Source organism: Geotrypetes seraphini, chromosome 2 (genome assembly GCF_902459505.1).
Source record: "Geotrypetes seraphini chromosome 2, aGeoSer1.1, whole genome shotgun sequence".
Classification (NCBI taxonomy): Eukaryota; Metazoa; Chordata; class Amphibia; order Gymnophiona; family Dermophiidae; genus Geotrypetes; species Geotrypetes seraphini.
The window spans coordinates 228449248-228475856 of NC_047085.1; the positions used below are offsets into that span (position 1 = coordinate 228449248).

General features: G+C 44.9%; 1 protein-coding gene across 2 annotated transcripts in view; it reads right to left on the reverse strand.

Annotated features, from left to right (window-relative positions):
• Positions 1–5044: 5044 nt before the first annotated feature.
• The window catches only part of MCM5 (minichromosome maintenance complex component 5), a 36790-nt gene continuing 15225 nt past the window's right edge, over positions 5045–26609 (reverse strand). Inside the window, exons 8-16 of one of the 2 annotated variants that reach the window (XM_033929442.1) lie at positions 25805–25916; positions 16352–16495; positions 11730–11795; positions 9893–10069; positions 8813–8922; positions 8485–8613; positions 7767–7909; positions 7109–7236; positions 5045–6625 (exon numbers count right to left, since the gene is read on the reverse strand). In XM_033929442.1, coding sequence (XP_033785333.1) covers positions 6524–6625; positions 7109–7236; positions 7767–7909; positions 8485–8613; positions 8813–8922; positions 9893–10069; positions 11730–11795; positions 16352–16495; positions 25805–25916 — 1111 coding nt within the window. In that variant the 3' untranslated portion in view covers positions 5045–6523. The remainder of the gene's footprint in view (positions 6626–7108; positions 7237–7766; positions 7910–8484; positions 8614–8812; positions 8923–9892; positions 10070–11729; positions 11796–16351; positions 16496–25804; positions 25917–26609) is intronic. The other variant, XM_033929443.1, reaches the window with a different exon arrangement.

Below are 26609 nucleotides of genomic sequence, written 5' to 3' on the forward strand. Positions count from 1 at the left end.
GCTCTTCATCACAAGGAGCTTCAATCTACCTCCTTGTCTTCAGTTTTGGATTACCTCTTACATTTATCTCAATCAGGTCTCAAATCCACATCCGTTTGAGTCCATCTCAGTGCAATTGCTGCTTTCCATCAGCCATTCGAAGGGAAACCCCTCTGCTCATCCTGTGGTTTCCAGATTTATGAAAGGACTTTTCAATGTCAAACCACCTCCAGTGGTTTGGGACCTCAACGTGGTTCTTGCCAAATTGATGAAACCTCCATTTGAACCAATGTCTACGACTCATCTGAAATATCTCACCTAGAAAGTGGTTTCTCATTGCTCTCACATCTGCTCGCAGAGTCAGCGAGCTGCAAGCTTTAGTAGCGGACCCTCCTTTCACAGTATTCCATCATGACAAGTGGTCCTCTGTACTCATCCCAAATTCTTACCAAAAGTTGTTTCAGAATTTCATCTCAATCAATCCATTGTATTTTGTGTTCTTTCCAAAGCCTCATTCTCACCCTGGAGAAACAGCTCTTCATATTTTGAACTACAAGTGTGCTTTGGCTTTCTACTTACAAAGGACTAAGCCACATAGATCTTCTCAACTTTTTATCTCTTTCGATCCAAACAAGTTGGGACATCCAGTGTCAAAACAAACCATCTGCAACTGGTTGGCTGCTTCCATCTCATTCTGCTCTGCTCAGGCTGGACTTCATCTAGAGGGTCAAGTCACAGCCCATAAAATTAAAGCCATGGTGGCATCTGTAGCTTTCCTTAGATCTACTCCTATTGAGGAAATCTACAAAGCTGCCACTTGGCCTCAATTCATACATTCACCTCTCATTATTGTCTGGATTCTTTTTCCAGATGGGATGGCTACTTTGGCCAGGCAGTTTTAAAAAAAGTATTCTCCTGAATTGCCAACACTCCCACAACCCATTTTAGTTAGCTTGGAGGTCACCCATATGTTGAGAATATGCTGCCTGCTTGTCCTGGGATAAAGCATAGTTACTTACTGTAATAGATGTTATCCAGGGACAGCAGGCAGATATTCTCACAACCCACCCACCTCCCCTGGTTGGCTTCTTAGCTAGCTATCTGAACTGAGGAGACGCATGCCCTAAGTCAGGTGGGAAGGCACTCGCACATGTGTGGTGCGGCAGTCTCAAACTTTCCAAAAGTTCTTCAAGCAAGTCTGTTTGTGAAGCTGTCCGCAGTGAGGCTCTGTGGTTGATGTCACCCATATGTTGAGAATATCTGCCTGCTGTTCCTGGATAACACCTGTTATGGTAATTAACTGTGTTTAATTGTCCTTCTCATGTAGTTTAATATAATATATAGGAAACTTATCTTTAATGGCTGAGATTTGTGTGCATTGTACTAGGAATTTAAGAGAAATTTTGCCAATTAGCCCTCACTCTGTTATATGCTAAATACTTTTCTCCTTATTTCAGTCTCGGTGTGATTTGATTTATACTGATAGATTGGATATTAATTATACCTTGCTCTGGAAACATGATCGTGACTACACTGTTCGCAAGCTTTTAGTAATTTCTCCCCCATGTGTTTCTTTAATTAGGAGATTATTACCATAAATGTTAACATTTCCAATTTTGTTCATATTGCAAACTTATTTATCTTTAATTTATTTTTGGTGGCTGAGGGTTGTGTCAAAACTGACAGAAGTAATTGCTGCTTTTTATAGGGAAAGGTAACTTTTATGGGGGACAGGCAGGGATGGAGGGGTTCCTTGCGGGGACGGGTAGGATTTCTGTCCCCGCGTAACTCTCTAGTTTCTAGTGGCTGTTCTCTTTTTCAGTTCTCTCCTCCTGCCTTATTTCCTCAATATTCAGTATCTGTCTCAGACATACTGATTTTTTTTCTTTCCTTCCTTTTTTTATGCCTGTCAACTCCAATTTCACTCTACTCCTTTCTTTTTACCTATCAACTTTATCTCCTCGCATCCCCCCTAGCTCTATGTACCATCTTGCCCCTTCCCCATCTCTCTCCCATTTTTCCCTTTAAGCCCATCTTTCTCTTTCCCCCATTTTCCCCCTTCACCAAGTTCTGCAGCTGGAAACAGTATTTTAGATCTGCTACTGCTGCCTTCCCCTACCTGTTTGGCTTTTATGCATATATGCATGAAAGCAGTGGCAATTTGAGGATACAAAGCTTGGAGGTTTCTGGTCGCTGACCAGAGGTCTTCAGTTGGAAGAGCTTGGGGATCCCCATTAGCTCAAGTATTTATATTTTGCATTCAGGCCTGGAGAAATTTTGGTGCCCCTCCCCCAAATCAGCTGTGTGGCTACGCCACTGAATACAATACAAATATATTTGTGATGCACATATCCCAAAGCTAACATATTCCAGTTAATACATTCAAAATAAAATACTTTTTTCTACCTTGTTGCAACATTTTTGTTTTTCCATCATCTTAGACAAAAATCAGAAAGAGAAACTTGTACCATCTTCTGCTCATTTTTTCTTCACTTTTCTCTTGCTCCATTCCCTCATTGTGTGTGTCTCCAATATATTGATTTTTCCCTTTCAGCTTTTTCCTTTTTTGCCTTTCTACACTCCAATCTCACTCTCAACCATCTCCTTTTAAAAATTTCAACTACATAGTTTCCATCTCCTCTGTCCCTAGCTCTCCCATTTCCCAGCCTCCTATTTCCTTCTATCTATTCCCCATTACCACATTTCTATTACTGTACTTGTTCTCCAAAGACAAGTAGCCTGTCAGTTTTTTATCTAACTGACTGAAGCTGGTCACAGCTCTCCCTCCTTCTCCTTGCCTCCTAGACAGGACTGCTTCTATCCATGCTACCAATCAACTATTTGTTTCCTTCAATATAGCTACTCAAGGCCATGCAATTTCTAATTACATCTTTGTCTTACAAGAAAGCGTCCATGTCTCCTCTCGGTCATATTGGAGCACATCAAGTATGAGCAACATCATCGGTTGCAAACTTGAGAGCAGTTCCCATACAAGATATCTGCAAAGCAGCAACTTGGTCTTCAGTTCATACGTTTACTAAGCATTATTGTTTAGACCAAATTTCTTTACAAGATGTTCAATTTGGACAAATCTGTTCTTTGCAATTTGTTTCCACTTTAAAAAAAAAAAATTTATTTTCCTCCTCCCATATTCTTATTCAAGCTAGTGACTCACCAACAAGTGGGGCTGCATTACCCTGCTTGTCCTCGGAAAAAGCAGTTGCTTACTTGTAACAGGTGTTCACCGTAGACAACAGGAGAATGCAGCCACACTTGCCTGCCCTTCATCCCCTCTAATCAGCTTAATGAGCTAGAAACAAACTGACAGGCTACAGGGGTGGAGCTCCAGAGGCAAAGTGGCCGCACATGCCCAGTAGAAACACCCCCCCCCCCCCCCAGCTAGGGGAGAGGTCTGGCAGGCAGGCTCAGTCCAGGGACTTCATCAACAAGTGTGGCTGAATTCCCCTACTGTCTACCTCTTACCAGGGCAACTTTGCTTTCTCTTGCTCCTCATCTTGTCATTCTTCTTTTAACTTATTCCACAAGGCTCACCACGTCCAAAATTCCCTCCCTCCCTTATCAGGCTATAATCTGTCCTCTCTTTTGCTCTGACCTCTTTTCCCTCCTATGGATTCATCTCTCATCCTCTCTCACCATTGTCCATCTCTCCCTCATTTCTATTCTTCTTCCCTCCTCCCAATGGGAAAGAAAAAAAAAAAAAAAAGATGCTGAATCTCTATCCCTTCCACCCACAGACCTAACATTTCTCCCTCCATACCCAGGTCCAACTCTTCTCCCTTTCTCTTCCCAACTGCCTTTCCATCCCATATCTCTCCATGCCTCCATCCAGTCCCACCAGCTCTCTTCCCAACTACCCTCCCCTATCCCTTTCCATCCTATATCTCTTCCTTCGCACCTCCCCCAGGTCCATCCTCTCTCCCTTTCCAATTCTGAAGGGCTGACTGTGGCCTTCTCCGTGCTTTGCTTCTGCTCTGTTCCATCCCCAAAGACACACCTTCCTATTTTTACCTGGGTGGACTGCAGCAGAAGGAAAGCTTCAGAATCACTGCTACAGTTCACAGTCCCCTACAATATTAGTATTTAAATGAGCTTGTAATGCTCAAAAGGGAATACCTACCTCTTATGTAGAAAATTTACCGGCTGGTTTGTAGTTGCCCATAGCTATTTGCGCATGTATTGTATGAGTATATGTCCCACAATTATGCACATGGCCCACACAACAGCTATGCCCAGATCCAGCTTAAACAAACAGGAAAGAGTTGTGATCATCAGATGGGCAGAGCAGCAGCACTGCCAACAATCGAAGAATCCAGGTTTAAAGGGGACAGGTGAGTTTGGGAACTACTGTGCCTACCACTACAGCATTAAATACCACCCTAACACATTCTGAAGCTAACACAGGAATAATGCCACCATCCCCCCTCCCTGAACTTTCCAGCAATGTCTATTTAGCCACATCTTTGATGCCAAATATCTGTTCTTGTCTCCATTCTGCTTATAAATATCAAATATTCCTTCCAGATGTGCATTGCAGGGGTCCTTCTTGTTTCCAAGACCTTACAATAGCCCTTGTGCTCCATCAGTCCTTTTCCCCTTGCTTAATTTGCAGGGCAATAATTTCAACAAGCAGGAGCCTCTGCGAGATTTGAATGGGTTTCCCCAACAACAGGTTAAGTGCCCTCACCACTACAGATAATTTAGGGAGGGAGAGGCACAAAGGCCACTAGAGGTAAGGGCTAAGAAAAACCAAGCCATGTATGATGCAAATGATATGGAACAAAAAGGAATGAAGGATAAGTGAGAGGATGCTGAGCTGAGCTGAGCATGAGAAGAAAGAAATGAAGAGATGAGAACAAGGGAGCCAAGCAGTTCAGGTCATCTGTACCAGAAACAGCTCAGGAGTTGGATGAGATTCCCCATCCAAACACTGACAGGTGTGACTATAATGGTGCCCCCGCCCCCCTCCACACTTCAAAGTATTTCCTTGGATTTCAACAATATGAGAGGCAAGGATAGGATTCACAAAAACAGTCCCTTCCAAAGATCAGTTTCCTCAAAAAGTTTTATTTTTACAAACAAAAATTTACAATGTCCGACTGCCATAAATTGGCACACATGCATTTCCCCCTCCCTCCACAGAGAGGAAAATCTTGCTCCCTACCATCTAATCTGGGCTTCACCATGTAGAGAATGAATGACACAGGAACTAATTTTCCCATCCCTACAAGCTCCATCCTCATCCACTTTAAAATCATAAGTGTTCAAGACTTGGGTGGTTAAGGAAGAGCTTACAGGAATGGTACAGGGACAAAACTCACAGTGACAGGATGGGGAAATTGAGTTCCTGTGGGGACGGGGAAAAAATTGCCCCATGGCATTCTCTAATGTAGAACACCCGAGGTCAGTAGAGATCACTCACCATAGGCTGATCACTGACCTGCACCCCCAGCATCACTACTCTTTATTCTGAGCTTGTAGATCAAGGTGAAGAAAAGTGTGTTAAAACTAATATGCCTATCAAAATAAACACACACTGCTACCACCCATTATCTGCATAGGAAGGGGCAGAGAGCAGGTTTGCTCCTCTAGTTATATACATAAGAGTCCACAGCAGGACAGATGTGCTTCTGAAGCCTCTACTGTATTCGGTCTCCTGTAAGATCTCGTTCTGCCACAATCAGGGACCCTAGCTGACTGAACTAACTGTTATCACTGGCTTACAGGGCAAGGAATATACAAAAAAACACCTTTAAAAAGCACATCATAGAACTCAAGGTTCGAAGAATTGTGCTCGAAACCCACAAAGAGCACAAGACAGGTAGGGGGGGAGAGTCACAAAGTGGAAAAAGACTTCTTCCTATTCTATGTACACTGGTTCCCAGGGTAGGCCACAGGAACAGATGGTACCTAGAGAGAAGAAGGGATCAAGGCACCTCATTAGGGATTATTGCCATATCACTCTTGCAAGGCTCTACATCCCAGAAAGCAGTCAACCGGCACAAAAAACCCAAAACAAATTATATACCAGCACAAACATAGATAGAGCAAGCTGGCTTTGCTACTGTACTCCTCTGATTCACAGCATGACCAGTTCCAAACAAACTGTTAGTCTATCAGCTCCTTCACCTTTGGCCAGATTTACTAGACACAATCCAAGGATTTTTAAAGATTACATTGAAGTCAGATGTTTGAGCTGCTGTGCACTCTCAGAGATTTTGGCCACTGTATCCCAAGTTAGCACTCTCAAATAGACAGCCAAGCGCAGATTGCACATTGAGGAGTCTATGAATGGAAGCCTATGTTCCAGGCACCTGAAAAAAAAAAATTATAGGCTAGAGCTCTCCCCTAGGAACCAACATTTGCTTTTCTGCCAACTTCAGAGTTCCATAGGAAGGAGAAAGCACTTTTAAGACATGTTAGAATACAAGGTAAAAGCTTTGACGAGCAGTGATGCCAGGAGTTCTTGTGATGGCTGACGTCTGCTCTCTGGTCGCAAACCATCCCCAGGAAGCACTGGTGTCCGTTATTTGATGCGATAGAGGACCTTACGCTGCATTCGGTGCTGGATCTCACCCCGTCGCATCATAAGGTACAGAACTTTATAGATGGCGTGTTCAGGGTATTTCTACAGCAATGAGAGAGAAGAACGAACTTAAGCATACATTTTGGCTATTTTTTTTTTCTGCATATTTATCATGAAGACTCTTCTCCTCTAGAGGAGTGTGTGGTGCAGTGGTTGGAGCTACAGCCTTGGCACTCTGGGGTTGTGGGTTCAAACCCCGCACTACTCCTTGTGACCTTGGGCAAGTCACTCAGTCCTCCATAGCCTCAGGTACGTTAGCTAGATTGTGAGCCCACCAGGACAGATAGGGAAAATACTTGAGTATCTGATTGTAAAACCGCTTAGATAATCTTGATAGGCGGGATATAAAAACCTAATAAACTTGAAACTTGAATTATAAGTTTACGTATCTCAGACAGCTTCTGAATAAAGGGCTGTTTTTTTGTTTTTGGGGGGTGACATTTCATAGCAATTAGTCTCCTCTAAGAATACAGAAGAACCAAGCATGCAGCCTGCTGGCCATCATCTCCCGTGCATTGCTCTCACCTGTTTGATAAAGTCCTGGACAATACTGTGCTCAGAGACCTGCGAGCCAATAGCGAAACGACGTTTCACCTGCTTCTCGATGCGCGAGAGCATCTCCTGGTCTTCCTGCGTCGTGAAGCCTTCCACACCTGAGAATGCGGACAGATAAGATATGCTGAATGCCTTACAGGCCCGTCAACACACCACAAGCCTCCCACAGTCTATGTTGCCAGGTGCCCTCCCCCCTTAATATCTTTCATTTCCTTTCAACATAGAGAGGCCCTAAAAAAACAAAAAAGCACAAAACATGAGCCACCTAGAGGGAAACCTGGAATCTGTCAACATCAGCTAATGGTTTAATATATTATTATATTACCACACTTGGTTTCATTTTGTTATTCTTTCTAAACCAAAAGAATGTTTTGAAACAGCTCCCTGCCACCTCACCTTTTCCCCTCCAGGTCACATATACAGATAGGGTTGGAAAGAATTCAATAAACCATTCTCCATTTTTAAAATTACAAGAGACTATGCCAGATGGGCTACACTAGTAGCAATTTCTTGCATCTGACCAGCTAGCAGGAACTTCAGAACACTAGACAGGTGTTTTATCTGCTAGTCCACAAACACCAGCCTTGGCCTCCTCACCAATAGAGAGATTACAGCTACCCATGCTCACCTGAAAGACTGCCCGACGTGGCCGCATCCAGCGTGGACACCTGGAAAAGCCGCAGTGCCTCCTCCACATCAGTCTCTGTGGCAAATGGCTGTAGCTTCATCTTGCTAATGGACTCTGAAATGCGCACAACTGCCTCCAACTGCCTGAAATTAAAACAAAAAACAGGTTAGCACACCACTGAGATAGAGGCTCTTTAGCATGAAAACATGGCTGAAGGGAAATGAGATAGAGCTTGGTAAAATAGTGAGTGGAGTGGAACAGGTAGAAGCAAATCACTTTTAAAATTCTTTACAAAACTACAAGGACTAGGGGCAAGCAATGAAGATACTAAACAGTACGCTTAAAACAAAATCAGAGAAAATATTTCTTCACTCAACGTGTAATTAAATTCTGGCATTCACTGCCAGAGAATGTGGTAAAAGCAGTTAGCTTATTGGGGTTTAAAAAAAAGGTTTGAATAATTTCCTAAAAGAAAAGTCCATAAGCCATTATTAAGATGGACTTCAGAAAAATCTGCTGCTTATTCCTGGCATAAGCAGCAAAAATCTGCTTTACTTTTTGGAGGATCTTGCCGAATATTTGTGATGCTCACATATTTGTGTAACAGTGCATGCCATCAATACAGAGCAATGCTGGGACCACACTCACTCAAGCAGGCAAGAATACAGGAGCTACTGTCCCTAGATAATGATAACGTTCCCTTGTGCTCTGCTCTCACCTGACAGTGATAGGGATGCTGGAGCGGCGCTCGCTCTCTCTCTCATGCTCCCTGGCCCCACTGCGCATCAGAATGTAACGGTTCTTCAGCTTCTCTGCAGCTGCTGCAGACAGGCGAGGGCCACATTTCCTGCAAGAGACAAGACTTTTGTTATATACACTAAGGGGTGGGGGGTGGGAACAATTGTGGTGAGTCTAGATCAAATGCTACTCTCTCAAGTTTCAGTGCCAGCATGCAGTTGAATGTGCGAAGAGAAACGAGTTTCACGGAGTGGCTGGTGGAGGAAATTGCACATGGGAGAAAATCGGAGGAGAAACGCAGGACGTACATTCTGCAGTAAGCAATGTACTTCTTTAGGATCTGTAGATCCACCTCGCCTGCAGAAGGAGTCTGGGTCAGTGCACTCAGGTGCACACCCATCACATGACGGGCCAGCGTCTGTGAAGGAAAGGGAACAGATTACATACAAAATGGAGGCATTTCAAAACAACATAGTCTGTTGCAATCACATCCTCTCTAGCTTTAGCTTAACTCAGAGGTGTCAAAGTCCCTCCTTGAGGGCTGCAATCCAGTTGGGTTTTCAGGATTTCCCCAATGAATCTGCATGAGATCTATTAGCATATAATGAAAGCAGTGCATGCAAATAGATCTCATGCATATTCATTGGGGAAATCCTGAAAACCCGACTAGATTGCGGCCCTCGAGGAGGGACTTTGACACCCCTGGCTTAACTTAACCATCAAAGGGCTCATTTCTACCCTCATCATATCCACATATCCTTAACCCTTTCTGTGAATACCTCAGAGTGTTGCTCTCAAAAATGTTGTTGCACGACAGATAGATTCATGTGGACCAAGACCTTTGGTTTCATTTGGAGTCATGTCAATTAACTGCTAAAATAGGGTTACATCAGAATAAAGTCTGGGAAGCAGTGTGCTACAGTGTTACACCACAATATCCTCTTCTTGCTGCCTATGCTTTTAAGTATTTGAACAGTTCAGTCCAACACCCTTAAAGTACTTATTCCGGTCTTCAGGTCTCACCTCATAAGGTACAGCGCATAGTCCTGGGTTTGCCTCTCTGGCTCTGTCTTTCTAGAGACGCAGAGCCTAGAACTTGACATCACAATCTAAATGAGAGCTCACGAATGACTTGCCCAGAGGTCATTATCACCTTTTTCTTCTGGTTATGCCTCTCCCTCTGCATCCTAGCACTATCTGGCTCTGAACAGACTCCTTTCCCTGTTCACTTCCCTCATTCAACTGAGAAATCTGCTCCATACAGTCACTAGTAACAGCCCCCTTTAACCCATCCTGCCATTTCTCAGCATTCCTCCCAGTGCCACTCTTGAGCCTCCTGTCTCCCTGCTGAACTAGCCACCACACCCCTTCCCAGCCCTTCTCCGCACCATGTCCCTTTGCTCATTGTGCTCATCCTTGACGATGAAGATCATATCGAATCGGGAGAGGATGGTGGGCATGAAATCAATGTTCTCCTCTCCTTTGGTGTCATCCCAGCGCCCAAAGACAGAATTGGCAGCAGCCAGCACTGAGCAGCGTGAATTCAGTGTAGTGGTGATACCTGCCTGGAGGAAAAAGTAAAGGACATTTTAGTTTTTAGGGGGAAGCTACAAGGAGGGGAATTTTTAACCTTTTTACTCCTGAGTTGCAGTTAACATGCAGACTATTCTATACTGGTGCTTTATTTTTCTTTTCTTTTTTTTAATTGTTTTATTTTGCATCTCACAAAATTACCACACAAACTAGAACAATAAGAAAGGGGGTATTCCTGTATCAAATAGGGATACAATCCAGTTGCTTAAGATTATTGAAACCCCTTTACTCTATTTCAATTGCTCCCAGTGTCTCATCTGAACATTTAGGGGTTAATTTTCTTATTATATGTATATATTTATGTTAAGTAGGTAGCATATGGAAAGAGTGCATCTACTTTCAAACAATATGCTTGGAGGAAATCTTGAGGGCAGTTGTGCATAGTAAAACCTTGGATTGTGAGTAACTTAGTGTATGTGTTTTGCAAGACGAGCAAAATGTTTTAATAAATTTTAACTTGATAAACAAACGTTGCCTTGCAATACGAGTGCGTACAGTATACGCGCATGACAACTGAGCCGATAGTTCTTCTCAGACACTGCAGACTGTTGTAAATGAGTAAGGTCTTGCAATATGAGTACGCATATGTGCGTCACGTCATCACATCTGAGCCAATCGTCGTTCTCCGACGCTGCGAGGTCTTGCAATACAAGTACGCACTGCACACGCGCGTCACGTCATCACAACTGAGCCAATCGTCGTTCTCCAACGCTGCGAGGTCTTGCAATACAAGTACGCACTGCACACGTGCGAAACATCATCACAACTGAGCCAATCGTCGTTCTCCAACGCTGCGAGGTCTTGCAATACAAGTACGTACTGCACACGTGCGAAACATCATCACAACTGAGCCAATCGTCGTTCTCCAACGCTGCAAGGTCTTGAAATACAAGTACACACTGTATATGCGAGTCACGTCATCACAACTAAGCCGTTGTTTCTGCTCTGACTCTGCAGGAGTGTAGTGACTGCTCTATAGCAGTGTTTCTCAACTCAGCCCTTGCCAGTCAGGTTTTCAGGATATCCACAGTGAATATGCATAAACTTGATTTGCATACACTGCCTCCATTATATGCAAATTTCCTTCATGCATATTCATTGTGGATATCCTGAAAACCTGACTGGCAAGGGCTGAGTTGAGAAACCCTGCTTTATAGTATTTTGTATTAGGTTTTTGGGTTGTGGAATGAATCATCTGAGTTTCCATTATTTCTTATGGGGAAATTCGCTTTGATATACAAGTGCTTTAGATTACAAGCATGTTTCTGGAACAAATTATGCTTGCAAACCAAGGTTTTACTGTATTTTATTAAATATGCACATACGAGTACATCACAATTCCATGCAAACTGGGGTGGGGGGAAAAGATGTGTGCTTGTGAACCTGCTGGGGTTGTTTCCAGTACCTATTTCATAAGATAACTCGGGTGTCTGTGCATCTTTTAATCAATAGGCAGCCTATTATCAGATTATCCCCCGACTCTGCTCTCAGAGCTGGGTCTGCAGCGGTCAGTAGCAAGTCTAAAACATGTTACAGCTATCTGAACGAGCAGGTCCCACTACCAAAGGAATAAGATGAAGCCAGGCATATCCTGGCACCTTCTCCCTGCTTTGCCTCTGGGCATGGACTTACCTTGGCAATGGAGATGGTCTGCTGCTCCATAGCCTCATGGATAGCCACCCTGTCATCTTCTCGCATCTGAGTTAAAGAAATAATACCCATAATCAAATTACAGGACTTCTGCCCTAAAGTTTATCTTCCCTGGCACAACAGAAAAAAAAAAGAGAGTCCAAAGAAGACTAGACATTCAGGACAAAATCACTGAACCCAGCACAGACCCTTCTGTTTCTCCATTCTAATCTGCAATCTTGAGGTATATAAGCTGGGGAAAAATCCTGGAGGTGAGGCCAAGATATGTTTTCCTAAATAACCAAACCCCTTAAGGTGGCAAGGGGAAAGAGCAAAGAGAGGATGGGATAGGGGGAGCCAGGGGAAGAGAAGCCCAAAAAAGCCTGTAAAAATTACTTACATAGGTGTGTGTCATTTACGTGCATGTAAGAGTACAGGGCACATTTCAGCTGCATGTGTATCAGGAGGCATCAACTCATTGTATATAGCGGTCTCTCGCAAACTTTCCAGCCAGCGGCACACTAAATCCAGTGCCCCAGCCAGAAGTGCGGTCATCGACGCAATGACATCACGCACACACGTGACAGCCGCGCATGCGTGGATGCCCATCTGGACACAATCCGCCAATGGAGGGATCCAGGAGGTGCGGGGAGAGAACGCCAGCCAGGAGGACAGTCTTCTACGCTGGTTAACTTCCTACAGGACATACCTCTCGCCGTGAGAGGCACATCCTGTAGGCAGGCAACCGGCGGACGACTCTCCTCCTTGTCAGTGTGTTGCGGCATACCAGAAATCTCAGGAGGCACACTGGTGTGCGGTGACACTGGTATATAGGATGGGTCAATGTGTCTAACCCATGAACACCTATAAACCTACAGTTTTATGTTAGTGGTTGAGCCATGGATGGACCTGAACAGGGAGGATTCCACTCACTTTGGGCTCAGGCCCACCTAGTAGTAGCATATATAGTCATTGATGTGGCTCTCAGGGGATCCCCCAAGCCAGCTGAAGATATCCTATGCTGGAACTCGTGGGCTGGAACACTGTGGCAGCTGGCAATCACCAATGCTAGCTACTCACCACATGCTCAGTTCATGTGTGGAGTGCCAGGAATAGCAGCTGGGAGCGTAGCCACTGTGTGCCAGTGTTCTGAATTCTGGGGTTCCAGCTGAGATGTCTTCAGTTGGCAGCCGACAGCTAAAGTATTCACTTTTTATATGGGGTGGGATAGAACGGAGAGGAAATAAAAGTGCACATACATTCTGGCTGTGGGCGCACCCATTCTACTTCAGGCTGCACCAGATTATGTATTCTTTTTGGTTGGTACGATGAGCTAATTAGGGTGGCTGAAATAGTGTATAAAATTTTCTAAAGTCAAATCATTTAAGAAGAGGGAGCAGTTAAGAGCCCATATCAGGTCATTAGGACACTTGATGTATTGAGCCTGAATGTAATTGCCTTGTATTACTGAAAAGCGGTAAGCTTAAATATATAATGCAGAAAATCCCACACATTTTGGATTTGTATACACACAAATGCCAAGGTTTCTCCAATTCTATTGTGCAGTGCTTATAATTGCAAAATAGCTAAATTTTCCTTTTAGTCATAAGCAATGCAGCCTGGGGATAAGTTTACCATATCAAGTTTCCTAATGAGTTTATATAGGCTCTAAACCAGTGTTCTTCAACTGCCGGTCCATGGACCGGTGCCAGTCCGCAGAAATTTCCTGCCGGTCCACAGAGCCGGAACGTGCATTGGACCCAAGACAGTGTTCTTCAGCTGCCGGTCCATGAAGCAATCGTTGCGACATTATCTTCGGGCCCGGCTCCCTCTCCTTCACTGCCGCATGCAGCGGCTCCTATGTGCGTCCTGCACCTGAACCAGAAGCCTTCTCTCTGACATCGCAATGTCAGAGGGAAGTTCTAGCGCGCAAGGAGCAACTGCCCGCGGCTTTGTGCTCTGCGGCAGTGAGGAACAGGGAGCTGGCCCTTAGATAACACCGGGGGCGGCATAAAACAGCCAGGCGGGAGCAGGCCAGAAGGTAAGGCACAGCATGGAGGGACGGAGACAACAAAGGTAGGGGGAATGATTTTAATTTAGTGATTGAATTGTTTCAATTTTGAGAATTTACATCTGCTGTCTGTATTTTGCACGTTCAGGAAGAAATGCATTTGTTTCTATTTTTCTGGAGGGTGTACTGCATGCAGAGTCTTGCATCTTAGGATTTGTTTGTATATTAGTACTTTTAGTTTTTGGTATTTGCATGGGGTTATCTGTTTTCTGGTAGAAATAAATGTTGAGAAGCATACAGTGTGCTTTGTGTAGTTTAATTTTGAGGTTAACCATAATGTGTTGTTAATAAGATTATACTGTGTGTGTGTGTGTGTCTATATATGAAAAATGAATGAAAAAAATGGTGTTATAATTCGTACTATTATGGGGGCGGGGTATGGGGTGGAGATAAGCGGGGTCTGGCCCACGATATAGCCCAATGTTCTTCAATCGCTTGTCCACAAAATAATTCTTTTATTTACGCCAGTCCATAAGTGTCAAAAGGTTGAAGAACACTGTGCTCTAAACAATGTTTCCTTTAATTATTTATTTCTAATTCTGCAGATAAACAGTACAACATGTGAAGGCATCACAGTGTCCATTGGATAAAGCAGAACATACCAAACATTTTTTTACAACATATCCTCCAAGTACCAGAATAGTGCATCAAATCCTGAACTCTAATATAAAATTGTACTGTCTTAAACAAATACAGTGAACCATGTGGGAAAAATTCCAAGTAGCAGTGGCTCAAAAATACCCCAATATTTTGTAGACAGTGTCTTCCAGAGCAAAAGGTTCAAAACCCATTCAATTGGCATCTCTGCTTATCTATGGTTTCCTTTAATTTTTGGCAGACTATGGCTGCAAAATGTTTTCTTTGAATAAGAGTGTGTGCTGCAAACCAAGTGGAGGGAGCAGGCAGAGATAGTTTTGGGGGTTGGGGACAATTTGTGGGGTTTTGGACCAGTTATCCCATATAACTCGCTGCAGCCAGAGCTGGCCTTCCTCCCTCATGCACAGAGGGAGATGATCTAGCAGAGCAGTGTCCCAAAGCAGGACCTATTTAGTTGGTGGGGCTTGGGAAATCCCAATCAGCCTCAACAATGGTGCCACAATTTTAAGTGGGCCATATATGCTGGGAGGGGAGAGGCTGATATGCACGGATGGGTAAAGTGACCTTGGGATGATAGTGTCCGAAGATCTAAAGGCGAAAAAACAGTGTGACAAGGCGGTGGCTGCTGCCAGAAAGTTGCTGGGCTGTATAAAGAGAGGCGTGACCAGTAGAAGAACGAAAGAGTTGATGCCCTACTTGGAGTATTGTGTTTAGTTTTGGAGACCTTATCTGGCGAAGGACACAAAAAAGCTTGAAGCGGTCCAGAGGAGGGTGACGAAAATAATAGAAGGTTTGCGACAAAAGATGTATGAGGAGAGACTAGAAGCCCTGAATATGTATATCTTAGAGCAGGGGTAGGGAACTCCGGTCCTCGAGAGCCGTATTCCAGTCGGGTTTTTAGGATTTCCCCAATGAATATGCATGAGATCTATGTGCATGCACTGCTTTCAATGCATATTCACTGAGGAAATCCTGAAAACCCGACGAATACAGCTCTCGAGGACCGGAGTTCCTTACCCCTGTCTTAGACGAAAGGCAGGACAGGGGAGATACGATTCAGACGTTCAAATACTTGAAAGGTATTAATGTAGAACAAAATATTTTCCAGAGAAAGGAAAATGGTAAAACCAGAGGACATAATTTGAGGTTGAGGGGTGGGAGACTCAAGAGCAATGTAAGGAAATTTTTCTTTATGGAGAGGGTGGTGGATGCCTGGAATGCGCTCCCGAGAGAGTTGGTGGAGAGGAAAACGGTGACGGAGTTACAAAAAAAAGCATGGGACGAATATAGAGGATCTAGAATCAGAAAATAATGGTAAATATTGAAGAACTAAGGCCAGTACTGGGCAGACTTTAACGGTCTGTGTCTGTATATGGCCATTTGGGGGAGGATGGGCTGGGGAGGGCTTCAATGGCTGGGAAGGGTGTAGATTGGCTGGAGTGAACTTTGACGGAGACTTCAGTAGTTGGAACCTAAGAACAATACCGGGCAGAGCTTTAGATTCTTGCCCAGAAATCGCTAAGGAGAAGAAGAAAAGAACCCCCCCCCCCACAAATTTTTAGATTGAATCAGGTTGGGCAGACTAGATGGACCATTCAGGCCTTTATCTTCCGTCATCTACTATGTTATGTTTTTAGGCCCTCCCTTGGCTATGCCACTGCAGAAGATAACTTACATAGAGCAGTTATAACCCTGACCACCTGTCTGTGCAGACTAAATGAGACTCTAGTTTTCACATTCTTTCATTCCTGACAGAGTTCAGTACCCAATCCCAACTTCCTCACCCCTGGGCTCCCTTTCTTTAGGTAGGCAGGACAAGATCATTCAGAAAACTAGAACTAGGGAATGATTCCAACATGGAATGGGGGGGGGGAGGGGAAAAGGAAAAGGCATTTCAGGATAACACACAAATATTTAAGCTTCCAGAGTACGTCCTCTGCACTGGAGTAACACTCACCTTGTCAAACTCATCTATACAGACCACACCCCCATCTGCCAGCACCATGGCCCCTCCCTCCATGATAAAATTGCGTGACACAGGGTCACGCATGACAGAGGCAGTGAGACCTGCAGCACTGCTGCCCTTTCCAGAGGTATACACCTAGAGAGAGAGAGATGGCATGCATTAAACCACTGCCACAACAGCAAAGATGATTTACCCCCCACCAAATACACACACACTCCTGCAGAATATAGGCCTGTGCCAGAGACAGTGTTGGGCAAGTTATTTTGTAACAAAATAATATATTAAAGTTACTAGTTACTGAAAGGAAAAAAAGAATTACAGTTACTAGTTACTTGTTTAGTGAATGTAAAATTATGTCCTACCTGTTAATTTTCTTTCCTTTAGAAGTAGCAGATGAATCCAGAGACCAGTGGGATACCTCACATCTACCAGCAGGTGGAGATAGAGAAACTGATTAACCGGTGTACTTATTTGCTGGCACTCCTCTTGTCTCATCAGTATAGCTCCTTGCCCAAGCACATTTAATCATCAATAGGTATAGCATGTAAAAAACTTCTTTCCCAGAACACATCGCAACCAGCAATGATACAGATTATCATCATTAAGAACACCCAATCACTAAAAGTCGCACCCGAAAAAACCGACGACCAAATACCAGAAAGGGTGGGGCTCTGGATTCATCTGCTACTTCTAAAGGAAAGAAAATTAACAGGTAGGACATAATTTTACATTCCTTAGCAAAGCAGCAGATGAATCCAGAGACCAGTGGGATGTAGCAAAGCAATCCTTAATCTGGGTGGGGAGCAAATGTCGCCTTCGCAACGACCGAAGCATCAAAAAAACCCCTACCGCATGTGCCCGCACATCCATGCAGAGCCGTGGAGAGAAGGTACTCTCGGAAGACCAGTTAACCTTGAGACAAATCACCTCCAAGGCACAACCTCTGGGCCGAGCCCCCGAAGCAGCCATCGCCCCAGCGGAATGGTCATGAAGTTCAATCGCCACCCGCTCCCCTGCCAGCAGGCAAGTATAAAGAATGTCCTCCTGGACCATTGAGCGAGGTAGGCATCGGACGCCGCCATACGCCTGAGGCGTCCCTTGAAGAATCCCAAAAAGGCGATATAAACCACTAACAGTTGTAAGAAACCGAGCTCGCGGAGAACGCTACATACGTTTCAAAAAATGCCGTGAATAAAAGTACTGCCTCCACTAACTCCTCCCAGGAAGAAGGAAGGAAAAGCGAGCATGATGTAAAAGAAAGGATGACACCCCCCTAGAAAGAAATAGTGGTACCATCCGAACTGACACCCCATATGACGGAAATAAGGAATAGGAATCCCCGTTGAATAAGGCCTGCAACATCGCAACTGCAAAACTGAAGCCATGGCCACAAGGAATCCCATGGTCAACCGCACGGCTCCCTAGAGTCCCAAAGGACAAGGCTAAAATGAAGCTATCCGGAACATAGAAGAAGTACGTGAATGAATTACCCCAAACCGGGCTTTCTAAGAGGCGCATGAATATTCCGCCTTCTGTTAGGAACTGAACTACAGGAAGCTGAGAAGTCATCGAAGGGCCCTATACCTAGTTCCTGTCACAAGCCAAGAATGGCAGATGAAGCTGAAGGGAATTGAACGCTATGCCATCGGCACTATACCTGTGCTAAAAAGGAACTCAGGAAGGGTGCAACTTTTGAGAAGTATTCAAGAAAGGAAAAACCTCCAAAAGGAAGCAGAAGCCACAGGATAAGACGTCTGTAGCGCCTGGATAAGAGAAGAAATAACCTGCTTCTCATTACCCTCACACGCCAGTGAAGACTCGCTCAAAAGTTAGGTCGTAATACCAAAGTAGTATGAATATCCATGATGATCTCAAGCAAGGAGAGCAAAGCCGGAGATAAAAGGAAACTTCTTAGTCCAGCTGTCTAAAGGCTCATCAGATCCACATAGCAAGGATGGCGCAACCAAGCCAGAGATTGTACAAATACTGTGCCCCGAAAGCAAGCTTGAGATGGCAAATCCAAGCTCTCATCAGCCAGGGGAAAACACTGAAAAAGAGAAACCCGAGGTGAGAAAGAGGCCACACTGTTACCCCCTCTAACTCCCGCTTCCTGTGCCCACCTAAGAAGCTAGGAAGCATGGAATTGTGAGACGAGGCCATGAGGTCAAGTTCCAGGAGATCTCACTAACACAAAAAAATGGAACGCCTGAGCCAAAATTCCCAACATCCAGGATGTGGAAGATATCACTATCATCAACGTCTACACTTCTAGAGCGTACACCGTGCTGTACACTGTAACATCTAATAAATGGGCCATGCCCAGATTTCGCAGAGAGAAAGACTAACCAAACTCTTTTCCTGACCTGAGAAAAGATCTGCCAACAGACTAGAAAGATGAGGGTCCACCCATCGAAGTAGAACAACTACTGTACTTGGCAACTGAGTACATCACCTACTGCCCAAGCTGCAGAGAACTACCCCCATCATAATACTGATTGAAAGGGTCCTCAGCGGCATTCCGGAAGAATGGGCTGAAGCTCCAGAAAGGAAGCTTGACCATGCTCAAGAGTAGAAGAAGGAACCAGTATTAAGTCGCCTCTGAAGACCCGACTCCTGAAGCTGAGGATGGAAGCCACCGAGCCCCCCAATCTGACATGCCTGAATGGTCGGTGGTCATGAACTAGTCCAGGAAAAGACCGAGGTATGCCCTGGAAAGACAATCTTGCTGAGCCCCCAATTCATACAAAGCTATGTAGGCGAAGCATAGCAACTAATAGGAGCCCAGAGCGACCGAGAACCACCGGAACAAAAGCGGCTGTTGAGCCTTAGAAGGGAAGGCAAGCCGAGGTTCCCAGAGGGGTTAGCAAAATGGATGCTAGAATCTGAACAGAATCCCATACTCTTAGCCATGGTAAGCGAAGAACGCCAATCTGAGAACGAGACCCCACACTCAAGTCTCTGGAAAGAAATACATGTCTCTCCTATAAGAAGAACCGCATCAACCCGATATACCTCTAAAAATTACAGGAAAAAAAAGAGCACTGCAAATTTGAAGATGCGCATGTGAAGAACTGAGGAAAAGATACCACCCACTTCGTGTCAGTCAAAAGACCCGACTGGAAGTCGTCCGAATCAAGCAGGCAGTCAAGCCGAAATCAGATAAATAGTCTGGCAGTGCCAACGAACCCTAAGGTAGGCGAAATGGAATGTGCCAAACCCGAACGCGCTGCTCCAAGAGAGGCAGGCAAACCTAGTGCTGACTCAGAGTCCATAGAGAAAATGTAAATATCTTCCCAGGTTGACTGCAGAAATGGGTAACCCTGAGAAACTAATGCAGCCGAATGAAATCCAGCCTGCCCATAGCCCCCGTCTTGGCCACCCACTATTAAGTGGTACCCTAAAAACTACAATAACTGTCCCGAGGACCAGCAACACTTCAAAGAGAAACGCAAACAGAGAGACTCCATGAACGAACTGGAAACGTGAGGAGGATGCAAAGGAAAGACAAGGCGCACCAGGCGTCATCCAGAAGCAGCATCCGCCTCTCCAGAGAAACGAGCTGTACATGGCCGAAAACAGACCAGGTTTCCACTCCAAAAGAGAGCTTAAGGGGAGAATTAATTGGGCATACCGTGCCAGCTACCCTACGAACTCGCCAGCAGAGGATCTCGCCCTTAGGGATCAGCAGCCACGTAGCCCATGCTTCTAGAGCGGAAGGCCGTCTAGCTTTTTTTTTTTTTTTTTTTTAAACTAGACTTGAACCCTCCGCCACTTCTTTTGGAGCCGTATCAGCTCTACTCCTTAGCTGCGGCTGAACCTCAGCTCCTTGTTACTAACCTAGCACACAACCCTTGCGCCACCCAGGTTTTCACAGACAAGCTGGTCCACAGCAAGAAGAAAAGAACCATCAGGCCTCAAGAGAGACCTCCAACTCGGACTTCCTGCATATTACCCTGAAGAAACATGTCTAGAGCACAAGCAGGCTGACGCAGCACACAGGCAGAAGGCCTAAGGAAACCTCCAACATCGCCGCATGTTATCGGAACCCCGAGTGAAGCAATGAACCACACGAATGATACACTGGCACGCCCTTGCCACCTACTCCACCTTGCTGTTCGCCACCCATAAGGCAGCAAAACCAAGCGTAGGCAGCCAAACTCAGGGCAGAAATTTAATGTGTAAGTGCATAGGTATATAAATGGACAGCCCCAAATAACAACCAGTTGCCATTTCTCTTTTTTTTTTTTTTTTTTTTTTTTTTTAAGAGAAGCATGTGGAATAACACCCCAGCAAATTGAGCACTGCAATACGGGGCAAAGCTGATTTCAACAGGGCTGACGATTCAACCTAGCACCCCAGTACCAGGAAAATCGTTATAGCACTACCAGATACCAGCCGCATGGCTCCAAGGCACTAAGCAGAGGAAAACAGACCCCAGGCAGAATCCATACCATACAGTCCCCCTGGGAGATAATAGGATAGGACTGGACCCAAGATCCTTAAACTCCCTGCTGCTGATCTCCCTCAGTGGCAAAATGCCTGTATCGACTCAGTGCAGGGAGAAGCTGCAGCTGAGCAATCAAGCATGGGTCTCCCACTCCAGCCACCTGAGGCACAGCCAGAAGGCTCCTCCAGAACAGCCGCCAGAGAAAAACTCTCACAGGGAATCAAACTGATCCGGCAACAGCAAATGTCACCCACAGCCGCATCAAATTGTCTTACCCTCTTTTTTTTTTTTTTTTTTTTTAAATAAGAAGAACAGGGAGACTGCGGGGAGCGCCGAGAGAAGTCAGCTGCCGAACCGACTCCGAGGATGCAGCGGCGCCCCCGCCAGCATCTGAGTCTTAGCGCGAGTCTCCTGCTCGCTGAAAAGGCACCGGCTCCGCAAAAAAGTCCATGCGTGCAACCGGAACCCCACCGCGGCCTATGCCGGGTAATCGGCAGCTGTAGGGAACAGGCCGGAAACGGTAGGGCCCTCCCGACCAAACATTATCACAAGCCCGCGTCTCCTGCGCGCGGGAAGGAACCGGCTCGGCCAATCGCGCCCCATTTTGAAAGTTGGAGCCCACCAGGCGAAAAATAAATCTCAAACACGAGCGAACTGTCCCAAGTGCAGTGAGTCAGAAATAAATAATCAAGGTGGCGAACCACGCGACTGCACAGCCGTAGTTTCCACAGAATTTACAACCCACAGAACTCAGGACATCAACCAAACCCTGCAGTTCCAAGATAATTGAAAAAACAAAAACTCACTAAGAAATATAAACCACAGTTGAAATACACAAAAAGAAATACTCACAACCTTGTCAGCAGGGCTGGCAGACACCGGCCGAGCCCCACAGGAAGGGCCCATGCATAAGGTAGGTCTCTTTCATTTTTTTTTTTTTTATAAGGGAAAGAAGAAAAAAATTAGAGACCAAATTAAACCCTCTATCATTGGAGGGAGGGTGAGGCAGGGACAAGGGGGGGCCCAAGTGTAACCTCTAAAGTCGGCACCATTTAGCCAGACACCCCTATCTCACTGAAGAGAAAAATCTCAACAGGAGAAATAGAATGGCAGGCTCACTGAAGAGAAAACCTCAACAGGAGGCAATAAAGTTCTAGTCACTGATGAGACAAGAGGAGTGCCAGCAAATAAGTACACCGGTTAATCAGTTTCTCTATCTCCACCTGCTGGTAGATGTGAGGTATCCCACTGGTCTCTGGATTCATCTGCTGCTTTGCTAAGGAAATTAATATGTTAAGTTACTGTTAAAGTAATATGCTACTCGTAGTTACTTTTGAATTCTTGGATATAACAGTTGTTTTGTCATTATGTAAATTAATTATAGTAATTGGAAATCCATCCATTATCAAAGAATACATCTATACGGAAAAGATGTTAAGTCCTCAAATATAGGGATCTGATACAATTAGAGATTTTAAATTAAATAAGGAAATAAACAATGAAAATGAGAAGTGCAGGAAAAAAAACAAACATTATTTATATTCAACAGACCCTAGTTTTGCAGAACCAGCAGAGCCTTCTTTCCAGCATCAACACCAGCAAAGAAATAAAGTGTGGTCATTCAGAGTGGTTGATCGTAAGGTTTCAATTTTTTGAAGTGTCATTTAGAAATAGGTCCAATGACAAGTGTCCTTGAATCAAGGAACTGTTTTTGAAGTATAATACCTGCTAACTAAAACAGTTCCTATTACAAAGAAGAAGCAATTGCAATTTAAAATGTTTATCTGTCATTACATGATTTGCAAAATTAAGAATTCAACAAAATCTTGAAGGCTTTTCTATTTCAACAGGCATATGGGAATTAGGAACAGTGATTGACAAGAATTAAGATGTCAGACAGAGGCAAGATTTTATCAATCGGTCCAGGATGTATTTATTAATTATGTTGGTTTAACTGTGTTCTGAATGTAAGTGATTTGTACACAACCAAGTACCCTTGGATTGAGCAGTTAATAATTACTGTAAATAAATTCTGCATCTTCTTGGAGTCATAATTTGTCTGCCGATGCTGAAAAGCCTTTCAAACAGGAGAACTTGAAGGCAAACCTATGTTATATTTCAAAAACAGTGCCTTGATATAAGGAAGCTGTGATACACTAATGATTCATGAGAGTTGTCTTTTAGAAATAGGTAATTCAGCAGCAATATCACTTCTGTCACTGCCATCAACCTTCTGAAAACTGAAGTCATCACCACCACAATCAATACCGGATGAAGCTGGTGCAGTTTTATTTGATGACCGTCTTCATTACTTCAAAAATAAATTTTGTATTTCATCTTCATTTTTTTATTTTAATAAGTCATCTTTATTGAAACTTAGAAACGGAGCAAGTCATTTATGCTGGCTTTTACAAAGCCACAGTATAGGTTTCTACTGCAGGTCAGCGAGGTAAATGCTACAATGCTCATAGAATTCCTTAGTAAACACTGTACTACAAACCAAAATTGTTACATTCCCTCCACTACCATGTCCAAAATTCCTTCCTCTTGCATCCCTTTCAATCTGTTCCACTGTTCCCTACCACCATATCCAATATTTCTCCCTCATCTTTCTCTTCCCCATGCATCTCTTCACTTCTCTCCCTCCCTATGCCCAAGAATTCTCCTTTTTCTCCCATTCCCCATGTATACCATCTCTCTTTCCCTCTCACTCACACCCATGCCCAACAATTCTTCCTTTATTTCCCTCACCCACCTTAACATCTCTCCCTCCCTCTTTCCTATGTCCCAAGTTTGTGCTCCCTTCCTCTCCCTCCTATGTCCCAAGTTTGTGCCCCCTCCCTTCCTTCTGTGTCCAAAACGTGCTCCCTCCCTTTTGTGTTCCAAGTTTGTGCCCCCTTCCCTCCAGATTTTGTCCCAACCAAGTCTGTGCCCCTCCCGTGTCCCAACGCGCTCCCTCTTTTATCCAAAGTACATGCCCCCCTCCCACCTTTTTTTTCCCAATAAGTACACTCCTGCTTGCTCACTCCCTCCTTTCTGTGGCCCAACTATTTCCATGCCCCCCCTCCCACGAGACTGTACAGGAGCCGTCCAGGTCAGCCGCCTCCTTCCTTTCTTCCGGCCACACTTTCTTCTTGGCAGCACCGCAGTTCCTGCACACTGCTGACCCAGAAGCCTTCCTTCTGACATCAGCGGGAAGGCTTCGGGGTTGGCTGTGGGTGGTGTACTGGGAATATTGCATGCTGCTTTGTGAAAGGTTAGAGTGCAGCTGGAGGGCAGGAAAAGAGGCACACTACTGAGGTAACTTGAGCCTCTCGAGGTGCCTCCATCCCTGTGGGATCCCTGCAACCCTATGGGTTCCACAGGATTCCCATTGTCCCCATTCCTGTGCAGCTCTAATGTCCACTCCCACCTGCCGGTAGGCCTGCCTCTTCAAAATGGCAGGCCATCCCCTTCACCGGTGCATCCTGAGATGTGCTGGGCCTAAGGGTTTCATTGACCCTGGTGCCTAAGGCCCATCCTATGGGAGGGGCTTTAGGTATCTGGGCCAATGCACCAGGAAGGGAAAGGATCACCATTTTGAAGAGGCAGGCCTACTGGCAGGAAGGACTGGGCATCCCTCTCGCCAGTCTTCATCTATAGGTATTGGGGAGTGTCAGAGGAACTTGGGGGGTGTCAGGGGACTTGGGGGGGGTGTCAGACAGGAGGGCATGGGCATTCCTCCTGCTGATCTGTGGGGTGAGTGTCGCGGGGGTCCTCTGCCGCAGCTGGCTCAGCATCTGTCGTGGTTCTAGGGAGATGAATAGGGATACTTAAACATGCCCAAGGCCACTTGCAGGTGAAACCATGCCCAGCCTTGGGCATGTTTAAGTGTCCTTACACATCTCTGTAGACCCATGACAGACACCTACACTGCAGTTGACCTTCCTCGCCTGAGGTTTGTTTTGGTTTTGTTTGTTTTTTTTTAGAAAATGTGCATCCCAATTGGCTGCCAGACGGCATTGGACACCTACTACCACCGAAAATTGGAAGCAGAGTTAGAGAATCAGGCCCAAAGGGTGCCCCTATTTATCTTGTACAATACTTTAGTCCCTACCTTACTAATCGCCCTCTATGGTCTTCTCAATATAACCAGCTTATAGTGCCTGCTCACACATGCACCCAGAAACTCTTTCGAAAGTGATTTTTTTGGCACTATAGGTTCTCAGCTTTGGAAAGTTTCCTTTGCGCCTCCAAATGGAGTTGTCATTGGACAAGTTTAAGATGGGGTTGACGACCAATATTCTTCATCTTTTTATCTTTCTCTCTATATATAATCTTGGTCCATTTTCTTTTTTCCACTGCCTCATTTCTTCTCTCCTATTAAATCATAGTTGTTTTCTTGGCTTCTATGATTTGTTAATCTAAATAACTCAAGACTGTCAATGGTGTGGTATAGCAAATTTAATAAACTTAGGGATATTTTAGTTTGTCCTGAATCTAAAGTACAGGTAAATAATAAGTAGTATTTACCAGAACTTCAGATCCTGTAGAAAAAAAAAGAAACCTAAAGCCAAATATCAGAAGGAATCAGAGAGTAGAAAAACAGGAGTTGGAATCAAAGACTTGATGTATTAACTCCGCACAGGATATTAAGCAAGAATTCAGTCTGGTCCACAGCCATACTGTTTATTTTAAATAAAGAAGTCCTATAATTAATACACAGCTATACCATCAAAGAAAAACATGAGAAAAAAAAATATCATCATAACATACAGAGAAAACTCATGCAAGCCAATACAATTTCTACAAAATTATTTCAAGGATAAACTGGCTGCATGGGGTAAAAAGTCTGAAAGAAGGGATACCAGAATAGAGAGAGAGACGGCCTTGAGAAAGGCGGTCCAGTTAGCCACTGCCATGGGGAAACCAAGAGGCTTTTAACAAGGCTGGGAGCTAACAGGAGCTCACATGGGGTGAAACCACAAATCTCCAGCTAAGATCATACCATCTCTTACCCCAATCGGAGAGCAGGTCTCTACAAATTTCAGCAGCTGAGACTTGGCTGTCCCAGGATCTCCCAGCAACAGAAGGTTAATGTCCCCTCGTCGGGTCAAGCCATCTGGCAGTCTGCAGCAGGAAAGGAAGGAGTGTGAAAAATAGCTGAATCAAGACACGATCTACATACATACAGCAAACCCTCAATATTCGCGGGGGTTAGGGGGAGAGCCGGCCCGCGTAGAGGGAAAATCGCGAATAAATTTTTCGGCCAGCAATCATCCTATGCTCCTGCCCCGTGCAGAGCCGTGCTATGCACCCATGCTGTGAGTTCCCGTGGTCTCATGAGGCTACAACGGGAGTTTCCATTGTAGTTTTGTGAGTTCTCATGATCTCACAGCACAGCTCTGCACGGGGAAGGAGCGTAGGAACATCGCTCGTGCCCTGCGTCGCTGCTAGACCACCAGGTAAGGTCTGGGGGATGTCCAGGACAGCGTTTCTCAATTAAAAATCAAGGCTAAAAAAAAATTATAAAATGAAAAAAAAAAAAAACGAAAACCGTGAATCAAGAGGGGGAGCTGTACTATAGAAAGGGTGAAACCAAAGTTACATCAGAAGGAGGGACTCAGCCGGAAGAAGGTCCTGGAGCAGGCCTGCTTGCAATATTGCCTCCTCTTCCACAAAGCTTCTAAGAGGCTGGTAGGCCCGCCCTGGGAGATGCAAAGGGGCCGACCAAGGGGAGTCGCAGGTTTTGGGGTTTTTTACCGGTTTTGACCCATGATTGGGAGCAAGGGAAGGAGTGGAGAGGGGCTGTTGGACCCGAGG